The sequence below is a fragment of the Chaetura pelagica genome, unplaced genomic scaffold (genome assembly GCF_000747805.2).
Source record: "Chaetura pelagica isolate M959 unplaced genomic scaffold, ChaPel_1.0 scaffold558, whole genome shotgun sequence".
Lineage (NCBI taxonomy): Eukaryota > Metazoa > Chordata > Aves > Apodiformes > Apodidae > Chaetura > Chaetura pelagica.
The window spans coordinates 69,704-87,888 of NW_009954404.1; the positions used below are offsets into that span (position 1 = coordinate 69,704).

The following is an 18,185-nucleotide window of genomic DNA, read 5'->3' on the forward strand; positions in this document are numbered from 1 at the left end:
GTAGGGAAATGGACCATTTTTTTTGGATGCTTGACTTATCTTTTCTTAGGTACTGGATAGAGAAAAGCTTGATGCAAAAGAAGCAAACTCTGAGTTTTGCCTAAATGCAGAATTTCAAAGTTACTGTTTAGTTGAATTGGTGAGTTACATCTCAGAGCTGGTCTTCACTTCCTCTTAGTTTTACAGGAGGCATTAAGACAAGTTCCTCTGTTGATGTTGGAAATTATTTTAATTTTGGAATTTTGAACATGAAGAAAGGCTGATACCAGCTGATACTGGGATTTTACAGCTTTGTGGTATGGGAAATTGTGTTTCAAATGGTGTTTGACTCTCAGGTGTTTGGTTGAAAAAGTCTTTTCTCTCTAATAGATAATTCACACGTTAATTTCATGGACCCCAAGTATATTTTCCAAGAGGGCCTTATGAACCTTACTGTATATAAGCCTGCAGCAGTGCAGCCTCTAAAGTTTATTGATAGTTTTTTGCTGTTTGTCTGTCATCTCCCCTTCTCTTATAGTAGAGGGAACTCAAATATAAATCAACCATATATCAGGGAAATAAGTCAAGATGTGTCCATTTTGATGAATCCCACCAAGATAATAATGAAAATATCTTCTTTCCTTTGTATTTAAATGTGGAGTATCTGATGTTCTGCTGGTGTCCTGTGTACCTGCATCAGTCTTGCAGACTGATGTCTTGTCAGCACAGTTAGTCACTCAAAATTAATGTTTTGCTGTCCCCTGTGCATCTCAAAGTAGATGACTGTAGCAGGAGAACAGAAAGCCCACTGAAGTGAATGTGCCTGTTGCAAGCTGCATTGGTGGCAGCCATTTAAAAAATACTCTGGTGTTCTCTTCAATGATAGGAGGGCAATATTACTAGAGCCCAGGGTCAGCACGTTTTGTTCATCATGTAGGAACCTGTCAACATTTTTGCCAACAACCACAGACATTCCAAGAAAGGCTGAAGCATCTTTCCTCGCAGCGAGAAGCCACACAACCATTTACTTGAACTCTAATGTTCCTCAAGCCTTTAAAGTCTCATCTTTTTGGCTGCAATAGAGAGAGAACAGGGCACCTGCCACCTCAGCAGAGGGCAGATGATGGTGGATCAAGGTTGTCTCCTGTTAGGTGGAGTGAGGAAAGAAACAGCTGGATGTCCTGGGAAAGTGCTTTAACTGTTAAGCAATGGCCTATGAGGCAAGAGTGCTTGTGGGCATTGTCTTCAGATGTGTGTTCTGGGTGTGGATCATAAGCAAGGTGCTGGAGACTTCAGGACTTGTCTGTGATCTTGGCACTTCCTTTCTCCTTAGCTCTAGGCAGCAAAGCTAAGGAATTAGATTTGGATTTGTGTTCTAAAAAGGTGCCCCCTGCATACTCAGATTTTTCTGACAGCAGTATCTAATATGGGGGCCTGCTATTCTTATCTAGGCCTGAGGAGAGCAGAGACTTGTAGTTGTGTGCCTTGGCTATGAAGTTGCTTTCTTGATTTTGCCTTTGCTAAGCACATAAGCCAATATAATATCTCAGCAAGCAAACTAAGTTGATTTTGAAAATAAAATACTGCTTTCTTGAAATCAAACACTAAAGCTCTTCAAGCCTGTTTATGGCTTCCTTGCTAGTTGTGAATTTTCTTTAATGTCTCATTTTACATCTCATTTGGATGGTGCTGCTGCAACTGATGTCATTGTCAGGCTTAATTTTTGGTTTTACCTATATATCAAAGTGGTATAACTGTCACAGCATAAGTACCATTCAATCTCCCCCTCCCCAGTCTGTTGTTTGGTGAAGCTTCTTCTGTGGTTCAAGCTTTTAACTTCATTTGAAGTATCTTACAGGAAAGTCTCCACGCCTTGGTTATATAATATTTTGTATTTCTTTGAATTTTAATATCCCTCATCTTTACAGATAGGATCTTGTTTTGACACAAATCAAGTTCCATTTATTCTCTGTTTCATCAGTTTTCAGCTGGGTGTGCATAGCTTGGGCTGCAGCAGGGATTGTTCTGGATGTAGTGGCTTCCCTGCATCAACCACTTCGTATATCCTACTTTCATTTGTCTTCCTGGATTTCCTGAGGTTGGGGAAATTGTCTGAAGGTACTTTCAGCTGGAAATGAGGTTTTAAAAGGTCCTGTAACTGGTGTTCTAAGAGTGCTCATTTTGCCGACCTAGCATCTTTTTCAAGGAACGTGGACAAGACAAATGCCTTGCAGGGCTAAGCCCTCCTCCTCGCTACCCCAGATACCTTCTTGTTTGAGAAGGTTAATCAAAATGTCACATCTCTTTTCAGCTGTTCACCAGTTGCAAAACAACCTACTCAGGCAGTATCATCAGCCACTCACCCACTTGGAGGATGTTGGACTACTTGAGAAAAATGATTTGACTTAGTCCTTGGTAGTTGTGCCTGTTAGCTTGTGGGCAAAGCTTCCACCACCCCTACTATGACTAGTAGTGTTTAGAGAACTTGAGATAAAGCTCTTTTTTTTTTTTTCTTAACATCTGTGTGGTCCTAGTCTTGAAATGTGTGTGCAGGACTCTATGTCTTTTGAAAGGATGATCTTACGTGAGATTTCTATCTGCTGTTAACCAATTTGTTGTGGCTAGATCAGCCAGTATTGTGATGGATGTGTCCTCCTCTGAAGATACTTTGTGCTTTGGTACTTCTGGTTCTGTTTAGGTCTGGTAAGGATGATACAGAGCTCTAATCTGTGAAACTGCATTGGGTGTCACCTTATCCCACTGCCTGATATTACTTACTAATATAAAACAGTGAAAAGAAACAGTGACCACACGTAGTGTAAAATGGAGATGAATCTGTCAGATTCTTCATTCCTTATGCAACTTGTAAGTAAAAGTTATTTAACAGCTTGACATTGCACCTGGTCTGGAATACCATGCTAGTCATCTGTCTCTTTAGTTGGAGCATTTCAGTGGTAATTTAAATATTAGAAGGGAATTGTTTGATCAGCTGTTTTCCCGGGCATGGGATAATGGAAGTGGAGGACAGGTGGTGCTTTCTCAGCTACACTGAGCTGATTAATATACTTGCTTCATAGCTGCCTGCTAACACGATGTGGTGCAACATCCCATCAGCTATATAGAGCTCTGATTTCTTTTCCTAGCTGGACTTTTTTGGAACTTCTGTTCCTGGTTATGCTTCTTTTACTCCTGAGAAGAGAGTTTTGATCCTTTTATTCCTTTCAGGAGGTGGTGGTCTTGTGCTCTCAGGAAAGCTTTTGTTAGAAAGCCTGAAGATGCTTTCTGGTGTTCTCAGCGGAAATACAGATAACATCTTCAACATTAGTTTGCTCCAACATGTAATAAATACTTTCAGCTATGGGAATTTCAAACTTGGAAACTTCTATCCAAACAGAAGTACCTCATTTACTGGGAAAACTGCAAAATAATACAACAATCAGAAAACTTTTATTAGCTTTCAGAGTGTAACAAATGAAAGCAGTGTAGAAATTCCAAGTTATCATTTCAAGAATGCCATCTTAAAGCAGAAACATCCACAAACTCAGAGCTTGTGGCTCCACATGATACCTTTTTATTTTGTTGTTGTTGGTTTGTTGGATTTTTACACACACGCACACACCCCCCCAAAAACCCCAACCTGCCTGATTAGTCTCTGGGGAGCTGCTGTTGTGAATGCTGCTGTACCCTGGTCATCCTCACTAGATGTCTGCCAGAGAGCGCAGTGATAGGACAAGACGTAATGGTTTTAAACTGAAAGAGAGGAGGTCTAGGTTAGACATCAGGAAGAAACTTCTCACCAGAAGGGTAGAAAGGCACTGGAACAGGTTGCGCAGGGAAGTTGTGGAAACCCCATCCCTGTAGGTGTTTAGGGCCAAGTTGAATGGGGCTTTGTGCAGCCTAGTCTAGTGAGAGGTGTCCCTGCTCATAGCAGGGACATTGGAATCTGATGATTTTCAAAGTGCCTTGCAACCTTAACCATAAAAAATAAAATAAAAATGCAGGGCATCTAGAATTTGCTAGTTTTGATGACTTTTTGGAACATCTTATTGGGGGGGAATAAATCTGTGTTGTGTTTCATCTTATCCCCAGCAAAGACTGCTTCAGAGTTTGAGAGATATAGATTGCAGCTACTGAAAGGTGTGGTGTTCTGTTGGAAGTAGGGAACTGAACGGCACCTTTCACAGGAGAGCTGTTAGCTCATGATTTCCATCGGCTGCTTTTGCATGCTCCATGTCTTCAGTCTCTGAGTATAAGACTTGTGGCTGGCTCCCTGCTGGTCCTTGAGTGAGGCCAAGTGCATTGCCTGCCTTTAATTTCTCAGTCCTGAACACCATCTCTGCACTGCTTGACCTTCCCATTTAGAAGCTTACAAGTTTGCAGACTCCATCTGACTTCAGAGTAAAGACTCTTTGGGTAGGAGAGTAAAAACTCCTTGGTAGGACTTGCTTCTGGACAGACCATATGGCCAATAAGGAAATGAAGAACTATTTTACTCCTGTTTGGTTTCCATGACATCCTGGAAAAAAAATGCTTTTGAACTTTGAGGTGCTATCCTTCCAGCATCTAGGGAAAAAGCAAAAGGTAGCACTGATTGTTGTTGGCTTCTTTATTTTGTCTGGTAGCACTGGACTAACATGTCAGGATTTGGGAGAAGGGAGGAGGATGAAGTGCTTTGAACAGGCCTGCTTTATATCTGTATTTTTGCCTTTTTAGGCAGTTTATTGCATATGTGACCAGGATGAAGTGTGCCTTTAGAAAAGACAACAGAAGCATATACTGTTCTTCAAGATGTCTTTTCGGCCTGACTCTCTTAAACACTTGGAAGAAACAAGTTCCTGGCCCTGAAATGAGCAATGGGTGGTTCAGATATTAGGTTTTAACAGAGTATCTTTTGTACATCAAGTTGCAACTTTGGAGTCCCCTGTGGACATCCCTAAAGTTGAAGCTGAAGTAAATGGGAGTTGTTCAATGACTTTTTTTCTTTTCTCACAGTGCTAGAGAGTTAATTGTATCCTGTGCCTCCTGCTTTTCTGGCTATTTTGATGTGATAAATTTTTAGCATACATCCATCTATAAGGAAGGTTACTGAAGTCATTTTCCTCAGCTCAGATGTAATGATTTTGAATGTGTTTTACAAAATTCTATGTAAACTTTATTCGTAAAAGGGTTTTGATTATGAGAAGAAGGGTAATGGTTCCTGGTTTATATTTCACCAAATATGCACATACATCAACATTTCTTTCTTGGTTGTAGTATGTCCTTGAATGTGTGTGTGGGGAGGAGGGAGTCAGGAAGAGAAGATACAATTACTGGCTTGAGCAAGTCATTTTTCTGTGTTGCATATGCTTGAAGAAAAAAGATCTGCTTTTGGGTTCAAGGGGAAAAGGGTTTTGTGTTTAAGACCAATTGCATAAATATAAGTAAATCTAAGGGGGTGGAGACACTTGGGGAAGCCCAGTTATGGGGCCTGAGTGCCCCAGCTGGAAGTTTTACTAATTTTTTTGTTGAGTTTGTGCTGAGAGAGAAACCTGTGCTTTCAGTTCTGTAAGAGCTTTCTTTTCTGGAGTCCAGGGCCCTTTCAGACATGACTTAATATCCTTTTCCTAGACTTAACAGTCTCTTGTTTCTCCCTTGAAGAATGGGAGAACCTGTTAGGAAAGTTAACTGCCCACCTGTACTTGTAGCATATATAAATATCCATTTACTGCTGTCGCTAATTTAACAGAACTTTCCTTGGGGTCTGCTTTTCTACCCCAGTATCTATCAGAGAATGGTCTCCATGGAAGAATCTTGTCCAGCTCCTCTCAAGGATGAGTTCCATTGTGATCTGTATACATCATTTTTAGGAGGTATTCACACTTGTCCTTTTTATTCAGCATTAGTCAAGAATTAACTCATCCCTCTAGCAGGTACTTAGAAGAAAAATAATTATTTCATACCTAATCACTGAATCTTTACATTTTCTGGTGCAAGAAATGAGATCACAACCTCTGTGTTATTTCACATCTTTCAGAAGCAGGAAAGAACTGTAGCTTTGAGTCATGAATTTTGTGTGCCTGGTTATGGCCATTTAAGTGAGATGACATTTTGTCCCTGTAATACGTGGTGGTGGAGATGCAAGGAAAAAGATGGGTCACTTCTGCAAGGTTGCAAAAAGATGCAGGATCCAAAGAGGAGAAAGGTAAATATGTCCTGAAAGTAACTTAACTTTTGCATTTTTATTGTAGATCTCTGTTGTTTTCTAAGTGAGCATAGGGTGAATGACCTTTTCCCTGCCACCACCAGCATGGGGAAAATAAGCAGTAGCTTATCTCAGTAGTTGAGACACTTAGGTCAGCCAAACTCCATTTTACTGTAAGCTTTTGTCCAGACAACTGGCTGTACAGCTGTGGTGCTGTTTGCAAAGACAGGTAGTATAATTAGGGTGGCTACTGGCTGGTACACAGACCTTGGAGGCTGTAGTAGGGAGAAATATTAATTGCCAGTATTTAGAAAGGACTATCGAGTCAGATTATAAAAGCAGCTACACATTTAATTTGAAACTCAGAATTAAGGAAATCATGATTAGGCAGATTTGGTAGGAACTTTTGTCTGCTCAATACAATACTGTATGTAAGCTAATTAACTTTTTAATTTGCTGACTTGGATTTATCTGTTGTACACTAGCCTTTCAAATCAGTCTTTTCAGTTACTGTTGCCTTCAAGACCTTGTCTGAGCTAGTTTCAAAGGTTTGGTGTATCTGCCTCTCAGCTTTATGGGTTCTTGAACCCCAGTTGCATCAGGAAGAAAGAAGAAAACTGCTATGAGCAGAAGGATTCTCTGCTTTTGATCCATCAGTCAATCCTTTTCTCCTGTTAGTATCAACGGAGTAATAGACAGTGTCTTCACGGGGGTGACGCCTCAATCCAGCTACACCAGTGGTGAACCAGAGCCAAGACAATACAGCAGTGTTCCCCACTTGGTTTTCTGCTAAGTGAGTTGCTGTATGAAGTCCCAGATCTATGATATTACATAGCAAGATTTAAACAGCAAAAAAAGTTAGTACGCAAGATACAGATCTTCAATCTATAATCTGTGACCCCTTTTGTTAGGCAAGTTTTACAGAAGCAGCCACAGTGATGTTAAAGCAAAGGCATTTAACTATTTGTTATGAGAAAATGGAATTCAATAATTCTAGTGGCCATTTCTTACTGCTTCATTTTGGATAGCTTGGTGTGGCTCTTGAAGCAAATTTTGTACCTCTTTTCTGCTTCCTTGACAAAATATGAGTCAAGGTAGTAAGTCCTCTGTGTGCTAGGCTGATAAAAGTGAAAATATGATCATTGTGGCTTGTGTCAGCACTGGTGTGGCCAGTGGGAGCAGGGATCATCTGCCTGTGCTGGGCCCTGGGGAGGGGACACCTGGAATCCTGGGGGCAGGTCTGGGCCCCTCAGGACAAGAAGGACATGGAGGGGCTGGAGTGTGTCCAGAGAAGGGCAAGGGAGCTGGGGCAGGATCTGGAGCACAAGTGTGAGGAGGAGCAGCTGAGGGAGCTGGGGGTGTCCAGGCTGGAGCAAAGGAGGCTGAGGGGAGACCTTCTGGCTCTGCAGCTGCCTGAGAGGAGGTTGGAGCCAGGGGGGGTCGGGCTCTGCTCCCCAGGAACAAGGGATGGGACAAGAGGAAATGGGCTGCAGTGGTGCCAGGGGAGGCTGAGCTGGGATGTTGGGCAGCATTTCTTGCTGGCCAGGGTTGTCAGGCCCTGGCCCAGGCTGCCCAGGGCAGGGCTGGAGTCCCCATCCCTGGAGGGGTTTCCAAGCCGTGTAGATGTGGTGCTGAGGGACATGGGGCAGGGGTGGCCTTGGCAGAGCTGGGGGACTGGTCAGACTGGATGATCTGAGAGGCCTTTTCCAACCAAAACAATTCTATAATTTCATGATTCTCATCTCCCCACTTTAAATGGATGAATGAGGTACTATTACAGTTTACTGAAATTCTTTTTCAGTCCCAGCTTCAGCACTACAAATGCCTCAGAAAATGTAGGGGCAGACAAATTCAGTGAAATAAACGCTCATGATTAGAAGACAGAGCAGAAAGACAAATGGGCAAGATTGTCTTGAACATGGACTTGGAAACTTGCTAATAGCTGTAGATTCTGAAAGATTGAGGAAAAATGTTAGGGGTTCTGTGTAATACTTCACAAATAAGAAGTGAAATGTCCAAGACCATTCTGTAATGTTCCCTGTATAATACAGGATTTGACTAGCATGGTGCTATTTGCATTTCAGGTTTGATTTGTCATCTTTCTAGTTCTACTGCTTCAGGAAAAGAGGAGGCTGTCAACTGAACTCTGTGCCTGTTTTTTGCTCCTTTAGAGCTGTTCCACTTTGCAAGACTTTGAAGAAGAAAGTAGGATTGAAGTTATGTAGGGATTGTGACAATATTTAACAACATCTGTGTTAGTTTCTGGTCCTTTGTATGTAAATATCTTTGAAGTGGTTCTTCCTTCTTTCATCTGATGTTGTAGTTGTTGCAAGCACTTCAGTTAGTCCAGGGAGTACCTGGGGCATGCAGCACTGCCAGGACTGGAAACAGTGTTAGTGGTAGGATAGTTGCTTTGTTCTTTCTGTCTCTTTAAAAACCAGTAATAAATTCGTAGTAGAAACAAACTGTAAGATGCAGACACCAGCCTAAGCATGTGTGTGACACTGTTAGTGCATCTAGGGTACTGTTTAAAACTCTGCTGCCTTTGGGGTCTTTCAGCTAAACTCTCCAATAAAACAGCATTTCTATAAAGCAATATTCTTGACAAGCCCTACCACTTTTGTCCCTGGTTGTATATCTTCAATTTTGCAAAGGTGCTTGGGGAAAATGTCTTGGAGTGTGTGCAGTGCCATGCCTAGATACCAGCTTGTTTGCCACTGGGATGATGACTGTTCGGACAGTACTTGCACATCCTTGGTTGAATCTGCAAAGCAGTGCATTTGGCTTTTAACTGTGCTGAGAAACTGAGTCTCATTAAGTGGTCTAAGTTGAATATCAGCCTAAGGTGGCTTTATTAGGTGGCATCTGGACATTAGGGAGGGGATTGTGGATTGTTCTGTGTAGCTACTGAAGTTTCTAATTCAGAATTACTGCCACTGCAGGCCAGGGTGCAAATGGCTTCCTGTATTCACTAAGATGAGGTCATACTGTCACAGACTGATGTTAATATGCTGGTGGGCAAGGGTCATCTTACCCTGTTTAGCCTTTTCCTGTTCCTTTTTTCACCTAGGCGGGTTAGTGCCCTTCACCACCTAATTGTATTGCAAATACTGAGATCTGTTTTTGGTTTTGGTCTCTTGAACATGATTATTGCCTGTAACTTTTAGACTCTTCCATCCCATGTAGTTTATATCTATTTTTAATGTTTTGATTATGGACTTTGATTCCTCCGATAGGGATATAATACGTAAAATCAAGCAATTATATTGCTCACTTATGTGTGTGGCACCAAACACCTTTGTCCATATTCTTCATGGATCAATAATTAATCTGTATTTTATCTGGGACTCGATAGTCCACTGCTGTAGTAGACTTATAGAATGGTTTGGACCTTAAAGATCATCTAGATCAACCCCCCCTGCATGGGCAGGGACACCTCCCACCAGCCTAGGTTGCTCCAAGCCCCATCCAACCTGCCCTTCAACACTTCCAGGGATGGGGCAGCCACAGCTTCTCTGGGCAGCATGGCTCAGTGTCTCACCACCCTCACAGGGAAGAATTTCCTCCTGATTTCTAACGTAAATCTCCCCTCTTCCAATTTTAATCCATTGCCCTTTGTTCTCTCACTACAAGCCCTTGTAAAAACTCCTTCCCCAACCTTCTATTCCACTAAGGTAGTTGATGCTGATCGAGAACACAATCCATGATATCTAGACTAGGCAATACAAACACCTTTTTTATTCTCTTTGGTATTTAGGTTTTTCCTATGTCCACATTTTTTCTAGTGTGTGTCAGTATTTTCTGCCTTACTAAAGAAAGGGCCATTTTGGCACTTGATCTCAAACTTGTGAAGCTTTGTCTGCAGCTTTTTGCTGGTTAGGTAACTCCTTGCCCAGAGTAGGGTTTTTTTGGAACTCAGATTTTCCTGTTAAAGGAAATGATGAAATGGAAGAAGTGAAGACACACTGTGTGCTGGTGCATGCTGATAGCCACATTAAAGATTCTTCTTGCCAGAACTGTACAATATCATCTGAGATGCTGCCTCTTATAAGCAGATGAAAAGTCAAGTTGAAAAGCCAACTCTTGCAACCCTTTCCACTTAGGGAAAGGCTCTGACAGAAGTGTCTTTGATTCCACCCATTAATAACTTGCCTGACCCTTTCTTCACCACATCCGTCCTCTGCTTAGTCCCAAGATAGGAATTGTGGGACACTGTTTTTCCAGGTTTAGTGTGTAGCAGCTTAACCAGGTGTCTGCTGGACTTTGAATTCTACCTAAAGGATCCCAATGTGTCAAAGAATAGTTGTTGTTCCTTGCAAGTACCCTTTGAGCATTTCTCCTTCTTCTAGGAAATAGTTTTCTTCAGAACACCTGGGAAATTGAGCCAATTGGATGCTTTATATCCCTGAAGTCCCTTATAATAAGATCCCTCATTTTGTGGTATCTGCAAAAGCAGCAATCTAGTATTCAAGCAAACTTGTTCTGGGAGTGCTAGAGGCCACAGAACATGGTGATTTGCTAATCTAAGCTAGTGCTGAAAAGATAAAAATATTAGCTTTTTATAGTTGACCTTGTTTCTGTCAACAGACAAATTGTTTTGAGAGCAGCAATGAAAATGCTTCTTGGAATGAAACTGTCTGCTCTGGTAGGAGGAATTATATTAACTTTAAGCTTGTATTTTGGAGTATACTTAAGTACTGTCTACACAGGAAAGATTTAAGTACAGCTTAGATGCAGGAGCTGAATTATGTTTTGGAAACAATGGTGGCTTACCAATGCTGTAGTATACAGTGAGTTTAAAACCAAAAAACCCCGTTTGGTAAAACATGAAGCCCAAAGTGTGCTTCTAGACTTGGGTTTGAGAGCAGACTGCTTTCTAAAGGTGAAACTGTGATATATCTTGCCTGCTTGCCTTGTAAGAAATTAAAATGTGCCTGGGATTGTTCCCAGGTACCATGGCCAGCTGGTTCAGGGCTGGCTTGTCCATACTTTTATTAAACTATCAGGGCAGGGTGGCTGCATCTGAACTGCCCAGTGTGAGTGATCCTGATTGTGTGTCTGCTTACAAACCTGGGAATTGTGTGGGAGAACAGTAATTGGCACAGCCCAGTGCTGGGGAATGTCATAGCTGCTTTCTAGCCTACATGATCACGTTCCAATGCCTGGGAATGTTTCCAGCTAAGATTTAACTTAGGAGTACAGATGTTAGTCCTTGATTCTTCCAAATTCTTTGTAGACTGAAGCATAGAAGGTCTCTTCACATCATAAGGGGTTTAGGATGCTTCAGAAAGGTAGATTGAGGAGAGAATGCCTCTTATTTCTTTTGGGGCAGTAATTCTGTACCTCCTGTCTCCCTTTTAGCTGGTTTTAAAGGTTGTTTAAACATCTTTCAGAATGCAGTCACCTTCTTTCCAGCCTCCACCTTTCTGGGATGAGAGGAGGGTCTGCCCTCTGTCATACTATTACTTGTGTCTGAATGAACATACTGTCACCTTCCATGGAAGTGCTGCTTATGAAGGATGCTTTTTGTGGTTGCAAGGGATTTCATTCTGACTTGGTGTGTGTGTGTGAATATTAAGAACCTGGGTGATGTGGTGGGGGGTTGGTCTTGCAGCTTTTAGGCAGTAGATCTTTTGTGTGAGCAGGAGAGTGGGGGGACCACTATTTCCTCTGGTATTTTTTTCCAGTGAACAGTAAAAGCTGTGTTGAGCTGACTTTATTGATCATACAAGATGATTTCCTGCAGGCTTTTCAGTGTTTGATTGTGGATTATTGGGATTGGAGTGTAGACGCTGGTGTACAGAGCCAGTAAAACATTGATAGTAATCCCAGCTCTAAGCAGATGTACCTCCTGGAGGACAGCATCTCACGGAAGCTGCTGAATATTGGAGGAGTGTTGCTCTTCTTCTCTACCTCCTGGCATGTCCTCCCATGGTGTCCTGAAGTTCACTGCAAGCTGTGGCTCAGTCATGCAGTCACTCCAGGATACTGTTTGTCTTTCTGTAGGCTATGGAATATGCTGTCAGCTTGGATAGTTTGAATATTTATAGAGAAGAGATGAGCAATATAAAATCCTGTTCCTGTTCATTGGGCTTTGTCAAGGGCTGTGAAGTGTTACTTTTGCACGTGTTGCCTAAAAACCTGTGTGTGGCAACTGCGTGGCCTGTCACATTTCCACCAGTGATGCTCCCCACAATTTTGGGAACATGTAATCTGTGTGACAGCATCAGCTTTGGAGCACTGCTTCGTATAAAGGATCTATTGCTCAAAGCTTGTAAGCTGTCAGAGCTGATTGTGTCAGTTAATATGCAGCAGGCTTTGTGTCTGCTGATTGTTCTGCTAATTTCATATGCAGGATGATCTGTCTCACCAGCAGCAGTGCATATTTAAGGACACAGTACAGTGCAGGGTTGGTCCCTGATGTCCCACAGACTGGCTGTGTGTTTTCAGGGCAACTATTACAGTCCTTCTACAGGTTCTGGCAGCTCACAGTTCTGGACATGTCTTAGAAATATGAAAAAAGGAGGTTAAACTCTCAAAACATGAATTTTCTCCTTTGTGTGTTCTGTGGTCAGATAACCAGCTCATTGATTTGGGTTGCTGCTCAGTTGCAGGGACTCTTCATCCTCCCTGGGATGCTGCTAGAAATGAGGCAAGAAGGGGACAAGAACCATTCATTCCCTTCATCAGGAGCCCACACTTCTGTTTTATTAAGGTCACCATGGATTTTAGGTGGATGTCAGCCCTGAAAGTGATTTTTAAGTACAGTGCTGTGCTCCTTCTCTCCTTTGTTTTATAGCACTGATGATTTTTCTCTGTGTAAGGGGAGAAAAAAAATACATGCTTCACCTTTCTTCCCTTGAACACTCAGTCCAAACCTGTGAGAGTATCAGCTCATCTTAGTAGCTTCAATTTAAATGGCAAAGCCTGTATTTAAAATTTGGAGTCAGGTAAACATGGATTCTTTTCTGAAAAAGCCTCTGAAAAGTTGAGGCTATTAACTTGAAAGGTAACGTAGCACCAAGTCAAACTTCAGGCTTTGTAATTAGGGAGCAGAGTTGTAAGTCAGTCATCAACCAAATTCTCTTCCATTTCTGAGGTGTGAAAACTAGTTGTGTGTTACTTACGTAAAATAAACTGTCACAGGGCCAGTCTGTGATAGAGCTGAGCTTGATTTATGGTTCTGAAAATATGCTGCCCATTTACAAGCCCATGGTGTTTTCCTGCGTTACTTACATCTGCTTCTGCTTTTAGTTCATGCCTATCAAAGTAGGCTCCTTTTTCTTTGCTGTTGTGATCTTATCACTGAACCAGTTGGGTAAAGAAATTGTTGCCTTTCCGTCTGCTTGATTTAGCACTTAGTTTTGTTGTTGCTCTATAGTTCAGACTTAAAATGTATTGTAAAACTGTATTGAATATTGTGTTTGTATCTAGTGGGAAAGCAGTCTTCTAATCAAGGGGAATACAGAAAAGAGTGGGAAGTATCAGCTGCCGTGTACTTTTCTTCAGTCTGAATTTTCCTGTTTTGGGAAAAGCAGCAAATTATGATGTGCATGGAGAATGACATTCATGCTGAAGTGGTAGTACCTGAAAGATAGATTGTGATGTTCAGTTTCAGTCACACATGGCCTTTGTTTGAAGTCCTAGGGAAACTTCTGCTTAAGAACAAACAAAAACAAAGAACCCCAACCCATCACCTACCCTTGAAAATTCAATTTCCTGAAGAGCTAGGCTGAGGAAGTTTTGCCTGTTTTAAGGAACATTACAACTGTATTAAGTACTTGAAACCAGATAACTTGTTCACCTTTTAAAAACATGATCATTTACCTTGAATCACGTGTTCCATTTTGATATCCTCTTTCATATAGAAAATATAGCATGAGATGTCAGTTGAAATGGGAATCTTAACAATGCTCTATCTTCTATGTGAAAGGAAATACTCTGTACATTTTTCCATGTTTGACATCATGGTGTTTTGAATAACCATGTTCCATATTTCATATCAATTTTTTTGTTTTTGTTTTCAATTTTATGCACAGCACTTGCTCTGAAATTTGGGGACTGAGTACACCAAACACGATAGATCAGTGGGATACAACAGGCCTTTACAGCTTCTCTGAACAAACCAGGTGAATATTCTGCCCTCTCTCTCATCACAGAAGTCTTGTGGGAGGGATTGGCTTTGGAGGGTCTGTAATGGGATGCTTGAGCTGTAAAATAGACTAAAAATGCTTCCTAGGCCTCTCATGGTACAGCATTTAAAAATATTTGCTTGCCTGTGTAGAAGTCTTAAGTGTTCTCAGCTGATGTTTTGACCAATGAAACTCTAATTCTGGAATATTCCTGCTATTGAAAGAATGGGAAGACTTGTTAAATGCAAGCTCCAATGGGATTTGGTATTTTTATTAACAAAGTTGGGAAACTTAATTCTTTAGTCCTAATCTTACAAAGTGTTTAAACTGCTTTGTATGCCACAAGCTTTCAAGTAAGTCTTGCTAATTGGCTCAGGTACGAGCTACTAAAGAATCGCTTGTAAATTCTCTGGTAGCTCATGGTGGGCAAATTTGAAACAGGGTCTTTTCTTTTTTTTTCATGTCACATTCCTTGATTTGTGTATTGAGGTTTTGTCTCCCATCCCATAACAGTCATAAACATCTGCATTTGTGTAAGCATATGCAGTCTGTCTTAAAACTAGCAAAACGTTTTCAGCTGGTAGCAAGGCAAGATGAAGTCAAGAAGATAAACTATACAAGATCTGGATTCATGCCTTTTGCATTTACACTGCCATGTGGATCTCTTGTCCAGCTGACTGCTTAGAGGCTGTATTTGCAATCCTGTGGGAATTCTTCTGCTTAAAGCCATAAAGCATCCATGCCACAGCAAAGCCTTGAGGTTTAGAAGCAAAATGGACTGTTAAATGTGTGATTTCATTTAATTTGTTTAACAACTCTCTTCATTTAAACAAAAATAAGTAGATTCAGCAATTATCCTAAAGACTTGGTTGGAGGTCAAGTGGCTTCTAACAAACTCTAAATTTGAGCAAGAATTTGAGCAGCTCAAAAAGAAGACACTGCTTTGAGTCCATTTTGATCGCATTTGAAGCTTCCTAATGTCACTAGCAGTGTCAATCCACCTGAGTTCTGAAATGAAGTGCTCATCCCATGTGTGTAGAGTGTTGCTGGAGTGGTTGGGGAGTGCAGTCTGTAAATCCCTCTCCACATCTTTCCCCCCTGTAGATCCCTCGATGGCCGCCTGCAGGTCTCTCACCGCAAAGGGCTCCCACATGTCATCTACTGCCGGTTGTGGCGCTGGCCAGACCTTCACAGTCACCATGAACTCAAAGCAATTGAAAACTGTGAATATGCTTTTAATCTTAAAAAGGACGAAGTATGTGTAAACCCTTATCACTACCAGAGAGTGGAGACACCAGGTAAGATGACTTCTGACTTGCTGGAGCAGCTGAGTTGTTCAGCGTTAAAACTGGAAGAGGGGAGGTTTAGGCATTAGGAGGAAATTCTTTGGTGTGAGGGTGGTGAGACCCTGGCCCAAGTTGCCCAGAGAAGCTGTGGCTGCCCCATCCCTGGCAGTGTTGAAGTCAGGTTGGATGGGGCTTGGAGCAACCTGTGCTGGTGGGAGGTGTCCCTGCCCGTGCAGGAGAGTTGGGACTGGATGATCTTGAGGGTCCCTTCCAACCCAAACCATTCTATGATTCTATAGAAAAAGGTGATACTTTCTTCTGCCAAAAAGCCCAAGATTGTTAAAGATCAAGGTTTTTAGAATACCATACCCTGAAAGTTTTTAATAGTGATGTGACTGAATAATCTTTACAAATGTGTTGGGTATCCCTGATAAACACTTCCAGTATCACCAGCAGTTTCTGGCTGGCTGAGTGTGATCTGGACTGAAAAGGAAAGAGAGGTGAGTCTGCTGATGTGGAATAGTGCTACTCAAGAGGTACCTCAGGAATCCATTTCTTCCAGTACCTTGGAAGACAATTGCAGTACTGAGATTCAAAACGTTTCAAAACATCTGAAGAGATGGTCAGATGTTAGAATTAAATGTGAATTGATTGTTAGAATTTTTAGATTATGGGTTTTTTTTCCTATGAGCTCACAGAAATATGTATTTTGGGGGTCTTAATAATGCTTTGAATTTTGCTTTTCCAGTCTTGCCTCCTGTACTAGTGCCCCGGCACACCGAGATCCTAACGGAGCTCCCTCCTCTCGATGACTATACCCATTCCATTCCTGAAAACACTAATTTTCCAGCTGGAATTGAGCCACAGAGCAACTACATCCCAGGTATTTTCTCAGCTCCTTCTGTCAACAGTACATTCAACATTGTGCTAGTGGAACAAAGATGACCATTTCACCCTCCTAAGTAATTGAAAGACCCACCTAGAAATTAAATCTGCTTGATTTAGTGTTTTAATTCCAGTGGAAATAACACTGTTGTTTGCAGAACACAAACCTGTGGGAGGTCATATTGCTGTGGTTTCACAATAGCTTCTTTGGTTTCAGGAGCTTCTTCAGGATTCAGAATGCTAAGGAATACCAAGTAGACCTTTACCTTGTGCTTTAAGCCTGGTTTACAAACATATAAGGCTGGTCAAATGTTGTGTATTGGACAGGGAGTAGTAAACTGCAACTCAGTCTCACCCTGTGTGTTATGTGCAGAAAACTAAGTTGCAAAACAGGGACTTAAGGTGTTTTGATCTGTAACTCACAATTGATCAAGGTCTGTTTTGTATATTTGGTAGTTGTATGCATTCAGTTTTGCCTTCAGTACGAATGAACAACCTAACAATGCTGAGCCCTTAAAGAATTCCTCCTCCTCCTCTTCGCTTCTTCTGCACCTCAGAACAAATACCAAGAGTAATCCACTAAGGTGCACCTGAAAACCTGTAGCCTTATTGAAACATAAAATCAGTGACCTTTGTTTCCTGCCCCAACTTCCTGTTTCCTATCTCTTCAGGAAGTTGCCTGGAGTGTGAAAACCAAGCAAAGCTGAAGTTTTGTCATAAATCTGCAATGCAGTTATGTTGCAAACAAGCTGAAAACTCAGATTCACACATTTACAGATTCAGTCACTGGAGTTGGAGGAGAACTCTGAAGATCATCTACTCCAACCCCCCCTGTTAGAGCAGGGTCCCCTAAAGCAGATCCCACAGGAACACATCCAGATGGGTTTGGAATTTCTCCAGAGGAGAACACTCCACAGCCTCTCTGGGCAGTGTGTCCCAGGGCTCTGTCACTCTCACAATAGAGAACAAATGAAGGTGCTAGAAGTTGATGGTTCTTTCTTATGTATACTTTTTTGACTCCCATCTGAGGGCTTTTGGAAACATTTGCAAACAAATGACTGGAAAGCCACCATCTGGAAATCCAGTGCTGTGGAAATGAGCTGAAGCAGTTCTAGGTAGTTATTTGCAAGGAGGACTGTTCAGGGTGACTGTGGGTACTCACATGATTCCTAGATGTTTATGCATCTAACCACACCTGGCCTCCTTCCCATTGTCACTGGCACCCTCCTTTTGTATTCATATCATGGCATCTTACTTTATTTGACCTTGTTAAGTTAATCTTGACTGCTTAACCAGGCTCTGAGAAGTCTCTTGTCTCTTGAGAGAATCATTTTCTTCAGGCTAACAGCAAAACTGCCTCAGTACTTGGTCTGTAGAGGGGTTGGGTTCACCTCCAGCTGGGAAGATGGTGACTGTGAAGGGACAGGATGGACTTCACAGAATCCTTATGGTTGGAAAAGACCTTTAGGATGATTGAGTCCAACCATATCCTAACTCTGCCAACCATTAGCTCAACTCTACCATGTCTGGTGCTTAAACCATGTTCCTCAGCACCACATCTACACATCTCTTAAACATCTCTAGGGATGATGATTTAACCACCTCCCTGGGCAGCCCATTCCAGTGTTTAATTGCCCTTTCAGTGAAGAAGTTTCTCCTAATATCCAATGTCAGCCTCCCCTGGCACCACTGCAGCCCATTTCCTCTTGTCCCATCCCTTGT

At 41.8% G+C, this 18,185-nt stretch overlaps 1 protein-coding gene across 2 annotated transcripts in view; it reads left to right on the top strand.

Annotated features, from left to right (window-relative positions):
* LOC104394605 (mothers against decapentaplegic homolog 2) overlaps nucleotides 1-18,185 on the top strand; it is a 38,737-nt gene that overhangs the window by 9,378 nt on the left and 11,174 nt on the right. The window contains exons 2-4 of one of the 2 annotated variants that reach the window (XM_010004218.1): nucleotides 14,200-14,289; nucleotides 15,397-15,590; nucleotides 16,327-16,461. In XM_010004218.1, the coding sequence (XP_010002520.1) occupies nucleotides 14,200-14,289; nucleotides 15,397-15,590; nucleotides 16,327-16,461 (419 nt within the window). The remainder of the gene's footprint in view (nucleotides 1-14,199; nucleotides 14,290-15,396; nucleotides 15,591-16,326; nucleotides 16,462-18,185) is intronic. The other variant, XM_010004219.1, reaches the window with a different exon arrangement.